The 18,824-nt window shown below is 41.1% G+C and overlaps 1 protein-coding gene across 3 annotated transcripts in view; it reads right to left on the bottom strand.

Moving 5' to 3' along the window:
• Poteml2 (POTE ankyrin domain family member M like 2) overlaps positions 1-12,255 on the bottom strand; it is a 464,489-nt gene extending 452,234 nt beyond the window's left edge. For 2 of the 3 annotated variants that reach the window (NM_001433322.1, NM_001433323.1), the window contains 1 exon segment: positions 11,876-12,255. In NM_001433322.1, coding sequence (NP_001420251.1) covers positions 11,876-11,895 — 20 coding nt within the window. In that variant the 5' untranslated portion in view covers positions 11,896-12,255. 3 annotated transcript variants of the gene reach the window in all.
• Between the last annotated feature and the right edge of the window lie 6,569 nt (positions 12,256-18,824).

Raw genomic sequence — 18,824 nt, 5'->3', positions numbered from 1 at the left:
TGGACACTGCACTACCTGAGGACCCAGCCATCCCTCTCTTGGGCATATACCCAAAAGATGCTCCAACATATAACAAAGACACATGTTCCACTATGTTCTTAGCAGCCTCATTTATAATAGCCAGAAGCTGGACAGAACCCAGATGCCCATCAACAGAAGAATGGATACAGAAAATGTGGTACAACAATCTCCCGCTCCCTGCCTCTAGCTCACTGCTCCCAAACCCCGTGGGAGAGAGAGCTCACTGCCTAGATAGGTGGGCACTCCTGAGACTGCAGAGCGGAAGAGACCACCAATACTGCCCACCCCTGCCCACATCCCTGGCCCAAGAGGAAACTGTATACGGCCTCTGGGTTCCCTTGGATAAGGGCAAAGCAGCAGCGTGTCCCCTGGGTCTGAGACACCACCGGAACCTGAAGGAACCGACCAGAAAAACAGTTCTCTGTACCCAAATCCCGTGGGAGGGAGAGCTAAACCTTCAGAGAGGCAGACACGCCTGGGAAACCAGAAGAGTCTACACTCGGCCCACATCTCTGACTCCAGAGGAAAACACCAAACGCCATCTGGAACCCTGGTGCACAGAAGGACCCAGAAAGGGCGGCACAGATCTTCCCGGTAGCTGCTGCTGCGGAAAGCTCATAAGCAACACCCCACGAGCAAACTTGAGCCTCGGGACCGCAGGAGGGACCAACTTTTCTGCTGCAAGCGACCTGCCTGGAAAACACAAGACACAGGCACACAGGAACAGCTGAAGACCTGTAGATAGGAAAAACTACACGCCCGAAAGCAGAACACTCTGTCCCCATAACTGGCTGAAAGAAAGCAGGAAAACAGGTCTACAGCACTCCTGAAACACAGGCTTATACGACAGTTCAGCCACTGTCAGAAATAGCAGAACAAAGTAACAAGAGATAATCTGATGGCGAGAGGCAAGCTCAGGAACCCAAGCAACAGAAACCAAGACTACATGGCACCATTGGAGCCCAATTCTCCCACCAAAGCAAACACGGAATATCCAAACACACCAGAAAAGCAAGATCTAGTTTCAAAATCATATTTGATCATGATGCTGGAGGACTTCAAGAAAGACATGAAGAACTCCCTTAGAGAAACACAGGAAAACATAAATAAACAAGTAGAAGCCTACAGAGAGGAATCACAAAAATCCATGAAAGAATTCCAGGAAAACACAATCAAACAATTGAAGGAATTAAAAATGGAAATAGAAGCAATCAAGAAAGAACACATGGAAACAACCCTGGATATAGAAAAACGAAAGAAGAGACAAGGAGCCGTAGATACAAGCATCACAAAGAGAATACAAGATATGGAAGAGAGAATCTCAGGAGCAGAAGATTCCATAGAAATCATTGACTCAACTGTCAAAGATAATGTAAAGCAGAAAAAGCAACTGGTCCAAAACATACAGGAAATCCAGGACTCAGTGAGAAGATCAAACCTAAGGATAATAGGTATAGAAGAGAGTGAAGACTCCCAGCTCAAAGGACCAGTAAATATCTTCAACAAAATCATAGAAGAAAACTTCCCTAACCTAAAAAAAGAGATACCCATAGGCATACAAGAAGACTACAGAACTCCAAATAGATTGGACCAGAAAAGAAACACCTCCCAACACATAATAGTCAAAACACCAAATGCACAAAATAAAGAAAGAATATTAAAAGCAGTAAGGGGAAAAGGTCAAGTAACATATAATCACACCAACTTTTCACCAGAGACGATGAAGGCCAGAAGATCCTGGTCAGATATCATACAGACCCTAAGAGAACACAAATGCCAGCCCAGGTTACTATATCCTGCAAAACTCTCAATTAACATAGATGGAGAAACCAAGATATTCCATGACAAAACCAAATTTACACAATTTCTTTCTACAAATCCAGCACTACAAAGGATAATAAATGGTAAAGCCCAACATAAGGAGGCAAGCTACACCCTAGAAAAAGCAAGAAACTAATCGTCTTGGCAACAAAACAAAGAGGAGAAAAGCACACAAACATAACCTCACATCCAAATATGAATATAACAGGAAGCAATAATCACTATTCCTTAATATCTCTCAACATCAATGGTCTCAACTGCCCAATAAAAAGACATATATCAACAAACTGGATACGCAATGAGGACCCTGCATTCTACTGCCTACAGGAAACACACCTCAGAGACAAAGACAGACACTACCTCAGAGTGAAAGGCTGGAAATCAACTTTCCAAGCAAATGGTCAGAAGAAGTAAGCTGGAGTAGCCATTCTAATATCAAATAAAATCAATTTTCAACTAAAAGTCATCAAAAAAGATAAGGAAAGACACTTCATATTCATCAAAGGAAACATCCAACAAGATGAACTCTCAATCCTAAATATCTATGCTCCAAATACAAGGGCACCTACATACGTAAAAAAAACCTTACTAAAGCTCAAAACACACATTGGACCTCACACAGTAATAGTAGGAGATTTCAACACCCCACTCTCATCAATGGACAGATCATGGAAACAGAAATTAAACAGAGACGTAGACAGACTAAGAGAAGTCATGAGTCAAATGGACTTAACAGATATTTATGGAACATTCTATCTTAAGCAAAAGGATATACATTCTTCTCAGCTCCTCAAGGTACTTTCTCCAAAACTGACCATATAATTGGTCAAAAAATGGGCCTCAACAGGTACAGAAAGATAGAAATAATCCCATGCGTGCTATGAGACCACCACGGGCTAAAGCTGGTCTTCAATAACAATAAGGGAAGAACGCCCACATATACATGGAAGTTGAACAATGCTCTACTCAACGATAACCTGGTCAAGGAAGAAATAAAAAGAAAGAAATTAAAGACTTCTGAGAATTTAATGAAAACGAAGGTACAACATACCCAAACTTATGGGACACAATGAAAGCTGTGCTAAGAGGAAAACTCATAGCTCTAAGTGCCTGCAGAAAGAAACAGGAAAGAGCATATGTCAGCAGCTTGACAGCACACCTAAAAGATCTAGAACAAAAAGAAGCAAATACACCCAGGAGGAGTAGAAGACAGGAAATAATCAAACTCAGACCTGAAATCAGCCAAGTAGAAACAAAAAGGACCATAGAAAGAATCAACAGAACCAAAAGTTGGTTCTTTGAGAAGATCAACAAGATAGATAAACCCTTAGCCAGACTAACGAGAGGACACAGAGAGTGTATCCAAATTAACAAAATCAGAAATGAAAAGGGAGACATAACTACAGATTCAGAGGAAATTCAGAAAATCCTCAGATCTTACTATAAAAGCCTATATTCAACAAAACGTGAAAATCTGCAGGAAATGGACAATTTCCTAGACAGATACCAGGTACCAAAGTTAAATCAGGAACAGGTAAACCAGTTAAACAACCCCATAACTCCTAAGGAAATAGAAGCAGTCATTAAAGGTCTCCCAACCAAAAAGAGCCCAGGTCCAGATGGGTTTAGTGCAGAATTCTATCAGACCTTCATAGAAGAGCTCCTACCAATATTGTCCAAACTATTCCACAAAATTGAAACAGATGGAGCACTACCGAATTCCTTCTATGAAGCCACAATTACTCTTATACCTAAACCACACAAAGACCCAACAAAGAAAGAGAACTTCAGACCAATTTCCCTTATGAATATCGACGCAAAAATACTCAATAAGATTCTGGCAAACCGAATCCAAGAGCACATCAAAACAATAATCCACCATGATCAATTAGGCTTCATCCCAGGCATGCAGGGATGGTTTAATATACGGAAAACCATCAACGTGATCCATTATATAAACAAACTGAAAGAACAAAACCACATGATCATTTCATTAGACGCTGAGAAAGCATTTGACAAAATTCAACACCCCTTCATGATAAAAGTCATGGAAAGAATAGGAATTCAAGGCCCATACCTAAACATAGTAAAAGCCATATACAGCAAACCAGTTGCTAACATTAAACTAAATGGAGAGAAACTTGAAGCAATCCCACTAAAATCAGGGACTAAACAAGGCTGCCCACTCTCTCCCTACTTATTCAAAATAGTTCTTGAAGTTCTAGCCAGAGCAATCAGACAACAAAAGGAAATCAAGGGGATACAGATCGTAAAGAAGAAGTCAAAATATCACTATTTGCAGATGATATGATAGTATATTTAAGTGATCCCAAAAGTTCCACCAGAGAACGACTAACGCTGATAAACAACTTCAGCAAAGTGGCTGGGTATAAAATTAACTCAAATAAATCAGTAGCCTCCCTCTACACAAAAGAGAAACAAGCCGAGAAAGAAATTAGGGAAACGACACCCTTCATAATAGACCCAAACAATATAAAGTACCTCGGTGTGACTTTAACCAAGCAAGTAAAAGATCTGTACAATAAGAACTTCAAGACTCTGAAAAAGAAATTGAAGAAGACCTCAGAAGATGGAAAGATCTCCCATGCTCATGGATTGGCAGGATTAATATAGTAAAAATGGCCATTTTACCAAAAGCAATCTACAGATTCAATGCAGTCCCCATCAAAATACCAATCCAATTCTTCAAAGAGTTAGACAGAACAATTTGAAAATTGATCTGGAATAACAAAAAAACCAGGATAGCTAAAACTATTCTCAAAAATAAAAGGACTTCAGGGGGAATCACTATCTCTGAACTCAAGCAATATTACAGAGCAATAGTGATAAAAACTGTATGGTATTGGTACAGAGACAGACAGATAGACCAATAGAACAGAATTGAAGACCCAGAAATGAACCCACACACCTATGAGCACCTGATTTTTGACAAAGGAGCCAAAAGCATTCAATGGAAAAAATATAGCATTTTCAGCAAATGGTGCTGGTTCAACTGGAGGTCAACATGTATAAGAATGCAGATCGATCCATGCTTATCACCATGTACAAAGCTTAAGTCCAAATGGATCAAGGACCTCCACATCAAACCAGATACACTCAAACTAATAGAAGAAAAACTAGGGCAGCATCTTGAACACATGGGCACTGGAAAAAATTTCCTGAACAAAACACCAATTGCTTATGCTCTAAGATCAAGAATTGACAAATGGGATCTCACTGTGGTTAGGACAAAACAGCAACCAACATATTAGGAAAAGATCTTTACCAATCCTACAACAGATAGAGGCCTTATATCCAAAATATACAAAGAACTCAAGAAGTTAGACCGCATGGAGACTAATAACCCTATTAAAAAATGGGGTTCAGAGCTAAACAAAGAATTCACAGCTGAGGAATGCCGAATGGCTGAGAAACACCTAAAGAAATGTTCAACATCTTTAGTCATAAGTGAAATGCAAATCAAAACAACCCTGAGATTTCACCTCACACCAGTGAGAATGGCTAAGATCAAAAACTCAGGTGACAGCAGATGCTGGCGAGGATGTGGAGAAAGAGGAACACTCCTCCATTGTTGGAGGGATTGCAGACTGGTAAAACCATTCTGGAAATCAGTCTGGAGGTTCCTCAAAAAATTGGACATTGAACTGCCTGAGGATCCAGCTATACCTTTCTTGGGCATATACCCAAAAGATGCCCCAACATATAAAAAAGGCACGTGCTCCACTATGTTCATCGCAGCCTTATTTATAATAGCCAGAAGCTGGAAAGAACCCAGATGCCCTTCACCAGAGGAAAGGATACAGAAAATGTGGTACATCTACACAATGGAATATTACTCAGCTATCAAAAACAATGCCTTTATGAAATTCGTAGGCAAATGGTCGGAACTGGAAAATATCATCCTGAGTGAGGTAACCCAATCACAGAAAACACACATGGTATGCACTCATTGATAACTGGCTATTAGCCCAAATGCTTGAATTACCCTAGATGCCTAGAACACATGAAACTCAAGATGGATGATCAAAATGTGAATGCTTCACTCCTTCTTTAAATGGGGGAACAAGAATACCCTTGGCAGGGAATAGAGAGGCAAAGATTAAAACAGAGACAGAAGGAACACCCATTCAGAACCTGCCCCACATGTGGCCCATACATATACAGCCACCCAATTAGACAAGATGGATGAAGCAAAGAAGTGCATGCCGACAGGAGACGGATGTAGATCCCTCCTGAGAGACACAGCCAGAATACAGCAAATACAGAGGCGAATGCCAGCAGCAAACCATTGAACTGAGAATAGGACCCCCGTTGAAGGAATCAGAGAAAGAACTGGAAGAGCTTGAAGGGGCTCGAGACCCCATATGTACAACAATGCCAAGCAACCAGAGCTTCCAGGGACTAAGCCACTACCTAAAGACTATACATGGACTGACCCTGGACTCTGACCTCATAGGTGCATTGAATATCCTAGAAAGATCACCAGTGGAAGGGGAAGCCCTTGGTCCTGCTAAGACTGAACCCCCAGTGAACATGATTGTTGGGGAGAGGGAGGCAATGGGAAGAGGGTGGGGAGGGGAACACCCGTAAATAAGGGGAGGGGAAGGGATTAGAGGGATGTTTGCCGGGAAACCAGGCAAGGGAATAACATTCGAAATGTAAATAAGAAATACTCAAGTTAATTAAAAATAAAAATAAAAAAAAAGAAAATGTGGTACATCTACACATTGGAATACTACCCCACTATCCAAAACAATGACTTCATGAAATTCATAGGCAAATGGAAAGAACTAGAAAATATCATCCTGAGTGAGGGAACCCATTCACAGGAAAACACACGTGGTTTACACTCAGTGATAATTTTATGTTAACCCAAAAGCTCAAATTACCCAAGATGCAATCCCCAGACCCATGAAGCTCAAGAAGAAGGATGACAAAACTGCAGATGCTTGCAATCCTTCTTAAAATGGGGAACAAAAGTATTCATAGGAAGGGATATGGAGGCAAAGGTTACAGTAGACGCTCAAGGAATGGATATTCAGAACCGGCCCCACATATGTGCCATATATATATATATATATATATATATATATATATATATATGTATATACAGCCACCAAAACTTGGTAAGATTGATGAAGCTAAGAAGAGCATGCTGACAGGAACCAAATATAGGTCTCTCCTGAGAGACACAACCAGAGCATGTCAAATACAGAGGTGAAGACTAGCACCAACCCACTCAACTGAGAACGGGACTCCCTTGGGGAAATTACAGAAGGGATTGAAAGATCTGAAGGTTCTTGCAACTCCATAAGAATACCAAGGCCTACCATCCAGAGCTTCCAGGGACTAACCACTACCCGAAGACTATACATGGACTGACCCAGGACTCCAAATGCATATGTTGCAGAGTTGGAATATCATTTCTTGGGCACCAGTGGAGGGGGAAGTCCTTGGTCCTGCCAAGGTTGGACCCCAGAACGGGGGAATTTTTGGGGGTATAGAATGGGAGAGTGAATGGGAGGGCCACAGTTATGGCAATGGAGGAGGGGATAGGAGGCTTATGGATAGGAAAATGGGAAAGGAATGTACATTTGAAATGTAAATAAAGAAATATATCCAATCAAAAAAAAAGAAGAAGAAGAAGAAAAATAAAATAGACTGAAGGAGCTGAAGGAGTTTCAACCCCATAGGAATTACTACAACATCAACCATCCAGACCCTCAGAGCTCCCAGAGACTAAACCAGCAACCAAAGAGAAGCTTGACACCCGTGTGTTGCTTTTCTAGGTATCACACTATTTATTTACTGACTAACTCATTTATGAGATTTTGCTTTCTTTGTTTGTTTTGAATACGGGCACTGTAGGATAGGCTGGAAGCCTCCAACAGGGCTTCTAGCTGACCCTCTTGACACACTAAACCTGTCTAGCTCCACATGGCTCCTGGCACTTAGAGAACTTTAATTAGTCCAGTAATGCCACTGTGTGCTCACAGTTAGTGAATGATTCGAAATTGACAACAATGTCTGTGGAGCCTGTTAAATTACAACAATCAACACAAATCTAAGTAATCTTCCATCCAATAAAAACTATAATATATGTAAAGTAAAAAGTGAGGGCTAGCCTTCATTTTAAAATTCTTGGATTGATCAGGAATTCAAGGCCCATACCTAAACATAGTAAAAACAATATACAGCAAACCAGTGGCCAATATCAAACTAAATGGAGAAAACCTTGAAGAATTAGCACTAAAGTCCACGGCCTTCCTCTATTCAAAGGATAAACAGGCTCAGAAAGGACTTAGGGAAATGACACCCTTCACAACAGTAACAAATGATATAAAATACCTCGGTGTGACTCTAATCAAACAAGTGAATGATCTCTTTGACAAGAACTTTAAATTTCTAAAGAAAGAACTTGAACAAGATCTCATAAGATGGAAAGATTTCCCATGCTCACATATTGGCAGGATTAAAATTGTAAAAATGGAAATCTGACCAAAAGCAATCTAAGATTCAATGTAATTCCCATGAAAGTTCCAACTCTATTCCTCATTTAGGTAGAAAGAGGAATGTGCAAATTCATTTGGAATAATAAAAAATCCAGGGTAGTGAGAACTGTCCTCAACAATAAAAGAACTTCTGGGAGACTCACCATCCCAGGCGTCAGGCTGTATTACATATCAATAGTGATAAACACTGCATGGTTTGGTACACAGACAGGCAGGTTGATCAAGGGAGTAGAATTGGAGACAGAGAAATGAACCCACATAACTTTGGTCACTTGATGTTTGACAAAGACACTGAAGTCATTCAGTGGAAAAAAGACAGCATTTCCAGCAAATGCTGTTGAATCAACTGGCAGTCAGCATGTAGAATGCAAATCAATCTTTTCTTGTCACCCTGTACACAGCTAAAGTCCACGTGAATTGAGGATCTCCACATAGAAGCAGATACACTCAAAATAATAAAAGGAAAATTGGGGAAGAGCCTGGACCACATGGGCACTGGGGAAATTTTCCTGAATAAAACACCAATAGCTTAGGCTCTAAGATCAAGAATCAAAAAATGAGACCTCAAAAAATTGCAAAGATTATGCAAGGAAAAGGACACTGTCATTAGGACAAAATGGAAACAAAGAGATTAGAAAAAAGATCTTTACGACTCCTACATCTGATAGAAGGCTAATATGCAACGTATACAAAGAAATCTATGTTTAGACTCCAGAGAATCAAATAGCTCTATTACAAAATGAGGAGGTGCAAACATAAACAAAGAATTCTAAACTGAGGAATATCAAAGGCCCAGAAGCTCCTAAGGAACTATTGAACATCCTTAATCATCTGGGAAATGCAAATCAAGAAAATGAAGAGATTCCACCTCACACCAGTAGAATGACTAAGAACAAAATCTCAGGTGACAACAGATGTCGGTGAGGATGTGGAGAAAGAGGAACACTCCTCCTTGTAGGTGGGAGAGCAAGCTGGTACAACTCTAGAAATTACTTAGCATGTTCCTCAGAAAATTGGGCATAGTACTACCTGAGGACCCAGCTATACCCCATCCTGGGCATATACCTAAAAGGGGCTGCAACATATAACAAGGACACATGCTCAAATTATGATCATAGCACCCTTTTTGTAATTGCCTGGAGCTGGAAAGAACCCAGATGTCCCTCCATGTACAAAGTACACATTGACACACTCATGTCTTCAGGTGCATATGTAGCAGAAGATGGCCTTTTGGGAACCAATGAGAGGAAAAGCCCTTAGTCTTGCCAAGGCTCTACCTCCCAGTGTAAGGGAATAATAAGACAGGGAGGTGGGAAGGGGTGAGTGGTGGGTGGGAGAACACCCTCATAGAAGAGGGAGAGGGGCAAGGTGATAGGCGGTTCATGGATGGGAAACTAGGAAAGGGGATAACATGGGAACAAAAAATATCAAATAAAAATCCCCCCACCCCTAGAATAGGGAGGCAAAGTTAAGAACAGAAGCAGGAGGAACACCCATTCAGAGCCTGCCCCACATGTGGCCCATACATATACAGCCACCAAACTAGATAAGATGGATGAAGCAAAGAAGTGCAGACTGACAGGAACCAGATGTAGATCTCTCCTGAGAGACACCGCCAGAATATGGCAAATACATAAGTGGATGCCAGCAGCAAACCACTGAACTGAGAACAGGACACCCGTTGAAGGAATCAGAGAAAGGATTGAAAGAGCTTGAAGGGGCTTGAGACCCCATATGAACAACAATGCCAAGCAACCAGAGCTTCCAGGGACTAAGCCACTACCCAAAGACTATACATGGACTGACCCTGGACTCTGACCTCATAGGTAGCAATGAATAGCCTAGTAGGGGCACCAGTGGAAGGGGAAGCCATTGGTCCTGCCAAGGCTGGACCCTCAATGAATGGGATTCTTGGGGCGAGGTAATGGGGGGAGAATGGGGAGGGGAACACCTATATTGAAGGGGAGGGGGAAGGGTTCGGGGGATGTTGGCCTGGAAACTGGAAAGGGAATAACAATAACAATTGAAATGTAAATAAGAAACACCCAATCTAATAAATACGGAGAAAAGAAAAGAAAAGGAACCCCACCCCACCCCCGGCACAGAAAAATTATGAAGTGCTTTGGTGGTTGGTAAACCTCACTTGGTAAAACTTTTACCCTGAAAACCCAACTGTAGATGTGGGGAAAAAGGGGATCCCCAAGGCTTACTTGCCTGCAAGTATGAATATCAATGTGCTCCAAGATAGTAAATCAAACACACCAGGGATGTGGGTGAGTGAAGTTTGTCTCCAGATCAGAGGGACCAGGGGTGGAACCCACAGGGAGGCCTGATAGCCTAAGTATAGTCCTCAGAAGCCACAATGTGGCAGAACAGAACCGTCAGTTGGCTCAACCGTCAGTTGGTACACACTTAGCTCCACATGTGTGGGGCACTGGAAAGTGAGAGGAAAACAACGGGAATCTCTGACCTTCACATGTATATCAGTGCAAAATCAACAGAACAGAAGGTCCTCACTCACCTTCTGTGAGGGGAACATGGTCACAGTTCCTGTTCAATATGTCTTTTATCCATTAGCAAACAGGTAATATTGATCTAATATTCATTATTGATATTGCCCTAAAATTGACAATTTGTCTTGTGATAAATTTTCCAGTGCTGTCTATTAATATTAATGCTCTATATTAAGAAATTCTCAGGGAATCAGGGTGGTTATAGAGGGAGGATGGGAGAGGCAGGAAAGGGGATAACATTTGAAATGTAAATACATAAAATATCTAATAAAAAAGGAAAAGACAGCAAAAATAACAATAACAGGAAAAACAAAAAGAAAATCTACATGGGGGCATGGCTGTGACCAGCTCTAGTTTTGGTTTGAAGAACACTCAGTTCTGATTGCTAGGACACACAGGGCAGCTCACAACTGTCTATAGCTGCAGTCCCAGGGGAACCAGCACCAGGTTCTATCACACATGGTACACAGAAAATACACAGAGGCAAAACGATTGTGTGTGTGTGTGTGTGTGTGTGTGTGTGTGTGTGTGTGTGTGTGTGTTTGCCCACGTGCATGTGTGTGTCTGTATCTGTGTGTCTTTTTGTATGTTTACACAACTTAAGTTATACATAAAAATAAAATTAGGTAGTTTCATTAAGGCCTAGGAGCTGCTGTCCCACAGGGTGGAGGTCTCATATGACTAAGAACATTTAGCAGGTATAAACTCAGGAGTCCCCAGGCTTGGGCTGTGTCTTCAAATCATGGGTCACCTGGTACCCATCATGAAAAGGATGCTTAGGGATCCTGAAGAGAGACAAGCAGCTAGGGAGAGCAGCAGAACGCCTTGACTTGCTGTTTGGCAAATGGTGCTGCAGAGACTTGTGAGATTGCCTGGGCTCTGTTAATGTTTTTGGGGTTTTGGTTTGGTTTGGTGTTTTGAGCCAGGATTTCTCTGTAGACCAGGCTGCCCACAAAGTGAGATTCTATCTCAGAAGTAGTAAGTTACCTTCCCAGAGACGGTGTCATCTGCTTCAGATGTCTTCTGTGAGCCCTTGTAGAAAGGTTGATGACTGATTTATGTGATGCTCCAGAGTTGTTTGTAATGAGGCAGGAAAACAGGGGACGTATGTGAGGGCTGCCTTTGCTCCTTGTGTATCACAGGCCAAATCCTTCCTTCCTAAACTCCAGACTTGCGCGCTGCCCCTTTACCTCTTGAGGAGATGAAGTCCTTGTGGAGATGACCGCAGCTCCATCCTGCAGTTGTTGGTTCTGACAGACAGCCCCGTGAGACCACAAAGCCTTTAAGGATCGGGCTTGTTCTGGAAGTCCACTGATGTGGGGTCCACTCACACTGGAGAGACTAGACGGAGCAAGTCTCACAACCGCCATCTTGGTGAATGCCCGCATCAGCTCCAGGAACCGGAAGTACATGGATCGGGGGAGGAGTCCTCCAGCACTTGTTAGAATGGACAGTCTCAAAACGGCCCAAGCATGTGCAGGATGAAGGCCACTTCTCTTTACATTTCCATGAGGTTTCTATGACCTCTGTCTCAGAACTTTTCTCCCTGACATGATTTATTAATACATGTATGTTATTTTATATTTATTTTTTTCCCACAACTGTCAATGCCAGTCACCTTAAAAGACAATAATCCACCTATTCCAAAAACCTTGTGGGTTTCTTCTACACTTCTCTCAGCCAACAAAAGCAAAAATGCCAAGTTTAATAGTTTAATATATGCTGCCAAATAGGAAAAAAAAAATATATATATATATATGCTTAGGGAATACATATGGAGACAAAAACTAGCAGCAATAGAGAGGCAAAGATTAAAACAGAGACAGAAGGAACACCCATTCAGAGCCTGCCCCACATGTGGCCCATACATATACAGCCACCAAACTAGATAAGATGGATGAAGCAAAGAAGTGCAGGCAGACAGGAGCCGGATGTAGATCGCTCCAGAGAGACACAGCCAGAATACAGCAAATACAGAGGCGAATGCCAGCAGCAAACCATTGAACTGAGAACAGGACCCCCATTGAAGGAATCAGAGAAAGAACTGGAAGAGCTTGAAGGGGCTCGAGACCCCATATGTACAACAATGTCAAGCAACCAGAGCTTCCAGGGACTAAGCCACTACCTAAAGACTATACATGGAGTGACCCTGGACTCTGACCTCATGGGTAGCAATGAATATCCTAGTAAGATCACCAGTAAGCCCTGGGTCCTGCTAAGACTGAACGTGATTGTTGGGGGGAGGGTGGCAATGGGGGGAGGATGGGGAGGGGAACACCCATAAAGAAGAGGAGGGGGAGGGATTAGGGGGATGTTGGCCCGTAAACCAGGAAAGGGAATAACACTTGAAATGTAAATAAGAAATACTCAAGTTAAAAAAAATAAAAAAATTTTAAAAAAAACTAGCAGCAGACAGAAGGCTCCACCTAGACATCTTGTGCCACACAATTTCACCTCCAGTAACAGGAATGGGTAACAAACTGCTGAGTCATTAACCATAGGGTCCTATAGGAAGCCTCAACTGTCACAGGCTTGTGTCAAGACTATTGGTTGGTCTACACAATCTGATGTTCAGGACTGATTTCTGATGGTAACACTTCTGTCATCACAGTGGGAGAGGTTGAGCCGGGGTCTAACTAGACTCTTCACCCTACTAACCAGAGTTCATAATACTGGAAGGTACCCTGTCTGCTACTGGAGGGCAAAGGTAATCCTCAATATCTGTCACCTACAAACCCTGCAACCTACAATGACACCTATGTGGAAGCCCAAAACCATCTTCAAATCTAATTCCAGGTGATCTAGACCCCTCTTATGTCTTCACAGGCCCAGACATGCACACAGTCCACACACATATATGTAGGCAAATTATTCACACATAGGAAAGAAGCATAATCTTTCAATAATAATAGGTTCACAGGTATGTAGTAAACTTATGTGCTAAGTTTATTACTTCCAAGCATATAATCTAGTAGTGCTGTCTTAGTATTTTATTAAAATTATGTCCCTATCACTCTATTGGTTTTAAAAAAAATAATTTATCTTTCACCAAAACCCTGTGGCCATTACAAGTTACTCTTTTTTTTTTCTTTTTTCTTTTTTCTTTTTTCTTTTTTTCCAGAGCTGGTGACCGAACCCAGGGCCTTGCCCTTGCTAGGCAAGTGCTCTACCACTGAGCTAAATCCCCAACCCCTACAAGTTACTCTTTATTCCTCCACAGCCTACCCCCATCAACTTTTTAGGCACCAGTTCCTACTATCTCTCTTTGATGATAGAAGTATGACCTTCAAATATAGAACCTTAAAATCAGGTCGTGTACAGCTCCAATGCCATTGCAATAGCCCATAATATGAACTCTTTTCCGAGAGGCCCTTTGATTAATGAGGAAACAGGCTGGAACCCAATCTAACTTCTGCTTTAGGTTTCTCATTCTGTTAGTTTTTGTTGTTGCTATTGCTGCTGCTGCTGCTGCTGCAGTTGTTGTGTTTTATTGATTGATTTCTTTTTGTTGCCTCATTTTTGAGGCTTTCCTTTGAGTGAGTGAGTGAGTGAGTGAGTGAGTGAGTGAGTGAGTATGTGGGCGAGTTATTTTCAAGAATGAGTTTGTGAGTGCCTGTATGTCTATTTGTCTGTGTATGTATGTGCATGTATGTCCGTATATCTGTGCGTGTGTGTGTGCGTGTGTGTGTGTGTGTGTGTGTGTGTGTGTGTGTGTGTGTGTGTGTGTGTAGCATCCCTGGCTGTCTGATACCTAACTCTGTAGACCAGGCTGTCCTTAAACTCATGGAGAACTACATGCCTCAGACTCCTGAGTGCTGGAATTTAAGGCATATGTCACCACTAACCAGTTCATTCTAAGTATTTAATAGAAATGAAATCATTTAATATAAAAATAAAGCTTTTGGCCATTAAAAATGCTATTTTCACAGAATGTAAGGTTTGTAATGTTTATTTCTGTTTTAGGATTATTATGAATACATCTTGTCATTGTAAGATACTAGTCCATTGTATTGATATGCCACACTTTGTTTACCTACTCATCACGCTGTACTTCTTGGGGTTCCTCCCTTTTGTCTATTATAAGTTCTGTGCACATTCAGGTGCTTGAGGCTGAACCATTTGATATTTATACTTCCAACAGTAATATAGAAGGTTGCTATTTCTCAGTTCCTTTACAGTCTCACATGTGCTTTTGCACTTATAGACACTACACAAGTGCTCAACCACTAACCTACACACTCATAAAATGAATATATATATCATTTTATTATACTATATGTTATATATAAATGAAAAACTTATAAAAAATATTTATAAAATGTATTTGTCAACTACACTCCCCTGCTCTATGAACTGAGCTACCAAACTCTCTACAAAACAACTAGATAGAATACTTGGAAAATAGGCTTTATACCAGGGAAGCAGGAATGGTTCAGTTTACAAACACTCATCAAATTTATCTGCCATATAAACAAACTGAAAGAAAAAAATCAGGAATTGATGATAGAGTAGAGACTGAGGGAATAGACAGCTAATTACTAGCCAAACTTGATACCCATCCGTGGGCAAGCACCAATCCTTGACATTTCATGATACTCTGTTATAATTGCAGACAAGTGTTTAGCATGGCTGTCCTCTGAGAGGCTCCACTCAACAGCTTACTCAGACAGATGCAGACATCCACAGCTAAACAGTGGGTAGAGCTTATTGCCCTTAAGAGTAATAAAACTCAGGGTTGGGGATTTAGCTCAGTGGTAGAGTGCTTGCCTAGCACGCACAAGGCCCTGGGTTCGGTCCCCAGCTCCGAAAAAAAAGAAAAGAAAAAGAGTAATAAAACTCCCTAAGAAGTCCAGCAGTTAACTAACCTGGACACTTTGGGCTCTCAGCGTCTGAACCACCAACCAAAGAACATACAGGGGCTGGAATTAGGCCTCCCAGTACATGTGTAGCAGATATGCAGCTCGATATTCATGTGTGGCCTGAACACCTGGAGCAGGGTCTGTCACAAAAGCTCTTACTTTTCTGGTTGTTATGTTCTTCTAGCTGGGCATCTTCAAATATATCAGTGAAATTTTTGGAAGTCTCTGAAGAAATGTCTTGAAATCCATTGCCCAATCTGTCCTTTGTTTGTTGGGGTATAAGAAATCTTCATACATTCCTAACAAAGATTGCTATAAGCCTATATCTTTACATACAACATATGGAAACATTTCAAACAACAGGAAAAACACACTGACTTCTTCTCGACACAAATGAATAAAGAAAAATCAGGAACTTGAGCATCAGGCCCTGGTGTCTTATACAATTATTGAATGTACTAAAAATATTTAGTTACCTTAAAATGTCATGCTTGTCTTCACTGTTAGAGAGCTGCCTTCCATGTGTGAAGCAAACTCACACTACCTCTAAAGTACACGCACAGCCTTATGTGTTCCTTAATATTTTCCAAGATTTGATGTATTTAGAGAGGGACAGAAATATTAGAAACCCTTCTCTTTTTTTAATGAAAAGAATGTTAATGGGAAGAAATTCCTAGAAGAGTGGCCATTTAGATGACGCAGCACCTAAGATCATTTTTCATCCAAGCCTGATGACCTGCTATCTTGTAGATGATCAAAGCAACTCTAAGATGTTGCAGGCTCACATCTACATAGGTGCCTTGTCACTTACACTCACCCGCCCATGCACACCCACCCATAGATAAGAAGAGTGGGGGAGGGAGGGAGGGAAGAACAGAGTGGGGGTGCGGGAGAAATGGGCAGTGCTTATTACCATCCTCCCAATGGTTTGCTCAGCCTGTTTTCTTATACAACTGAGGATGATCCACCCAGTGGTGCCAATGACTATTACCAAGACCTACAATTACAGGAGACATTCAACATCAATTACAAAAAATGACCCACAGACTTCCTTCAAGACAATGTGATGGAGAAGATTCCTCTACTCTGATTCAGTCTTCCCAGATTATATCTAGATTTATGGAAAGTTCATTAAAATCAACCAGCACAACATCCTCCAAGGCTCAGGTACTGTTGTTGAAGAGGGAGTCAGAAAGGACATAAAAGCAAATTATAGGGAGCAGTGCTATGAAACTAGGTCTTCTGGATGTGACAAACTGGTGACAGTTATGAATCCAATACAGTGTGTTTTCCCAAAAATGCCCTACACAAGAATGGGTAATCACCTTTCTATCAGGTATTTGGAGTGGTTCATAAAGCCCCAGTTAATGGACATTTATGGAGGGAGCAGCATAAAAGTTTTATAAAGAAAAAGAAAAAGAAAAAAGATAGAAACAAAGAAAGGAAATTCAAAGAAGCCACCATTCAACTGTCTTTTCTCTTTACTAACTAACTACACACGACTTGGTAATTTGAGTAGTATTTAAGAGTAGGGTTAAAGATTGATTTCACTTGAAAATACACTAAAGAAGCTACTGATGCAATAAAAAGTGTAAACATTCATAGCTTTCACCTCTAACATTTTAATGGAAAACCCTTATACTTAATAGGCAAGCAGTTTAATTAAAAACTCATATGATAAGTCCCTAGGACAAGCAATACGGTCTTTGACACCAAGGTGTTCTATTTAGCAACTTTATGATATGCCCTCACAAATCAGAGGGACACTCCCTTCACATATTAAGTGCATGTAGTATATATCGGGAACAGATTTAACTGAAGGAGGGAGTTAGAGGTCAGTGTTTGGTCAAACTATAGGCTCTATGGTGGAGGGTTACAGTGAAGACAGCACAAACCAGAAACCTAGAAGCACTACATACAAACAGCTAAAGGCAAGAAGGTACATGTGTGATGGGAAGCTACAAAGGAGTGGACTGAGGAGTCTCTGAGAGATTAAAATGAATACTGAACAGTGGCCTGATTGATAAGGTTGGCTTAGTGCAGTCTGTGGACACTGACAATTAACCTAATGGAAGGGCTAACTCCTGAGGAAGCAGTGCATGAGCCTAAGTAGCATCTGATTTCGTGCAAAGGGGGACAGGGCTGCCATCTCAACAATGCAACACATTGACCTCTGTTGAAACCCTGGGCAGATAACTACATTGTTACACATCTGGGTCCATTGCTCTCCTTGGACTGTTTTTCCCACAGTGCTCTGCTGCCTTTCCTTTACAACTTTACAGCATGTGAAGACCTGACCCCATAAATTGTCATTTCTACCCTGGTCCTCTGCTATTCATGATGTCACTTATCTCTGAAAAAATTTAATTTCATTGAGGATATATATGTATGTGTATATATACATATATATGTATGTATACACACACACACACATACACACACACACACACACACACACACACACACATATGCTATTAGCCTGCTACCTGCCTAATCATGAAAAAGAAAAAGAAATGAGTCATTTTCAGGATAATGTGGTCTCACAGAGACATGGATTCTCCTTGATCAGGGTTCAAGTCCCCTGAATTGTACTATCCAGTAAATCATGAGAAGTATTTTTTCTCCTCACTCTTAGAAATCCTGTTCACCAAAACTCAGTGAGTGCACGGCACATGCTTCCGTTTAGACTTGACTTTAGAGTGAGAATAGAGTACAACATGTGTCTAATATCCATGGAAGACACACAGCACATCTGTCTTCTGAAGTGGAGGATGTTTATATTCATTTAATTGCAGAAACTACTAAAATAAAATACCAAAATACTAAAGGGAAACACAGGTTTGTGCATAGGTGCCATCATTAGGTGGCACTATCTCAGGTCCTCTGAATGCACTCAAGTGAATGTGGTTACCTCTACCATCATCCACGGAGTAATTCATTATTCGAATCCTATTGAGTTCTTAATAGTACTTCACAGATTCTATCACAAATTCTATATTAATTTTCTTCTCTTTTTTTCCTAGGGACCTTGTTCAAAAATGTTTTACTTTTGTATGAAATTATGTCTAGAAGGCATT

Source organism: Rattus norvegicus, chromosome 16, assembly GCF_021556685.1.
Source record: "Rattus norvegicus strain SHRSP/BbbUtx chromosome 16, alternate assembly SHRSP_T2T, whole genome shotgun sequence".
In the NCBI taxonomy this organism is placed as follows: domain Eukaryota; kingdom Metazoa; phylum Chordata; class Mammalia; order Rodentia; family Muridae; genus Rattus; species Rattus norvegicus.
Note: the sequence above shows the minus strand (reverse complement) of the source record. Positions and strands in the feature narration are given on the sequence as shown.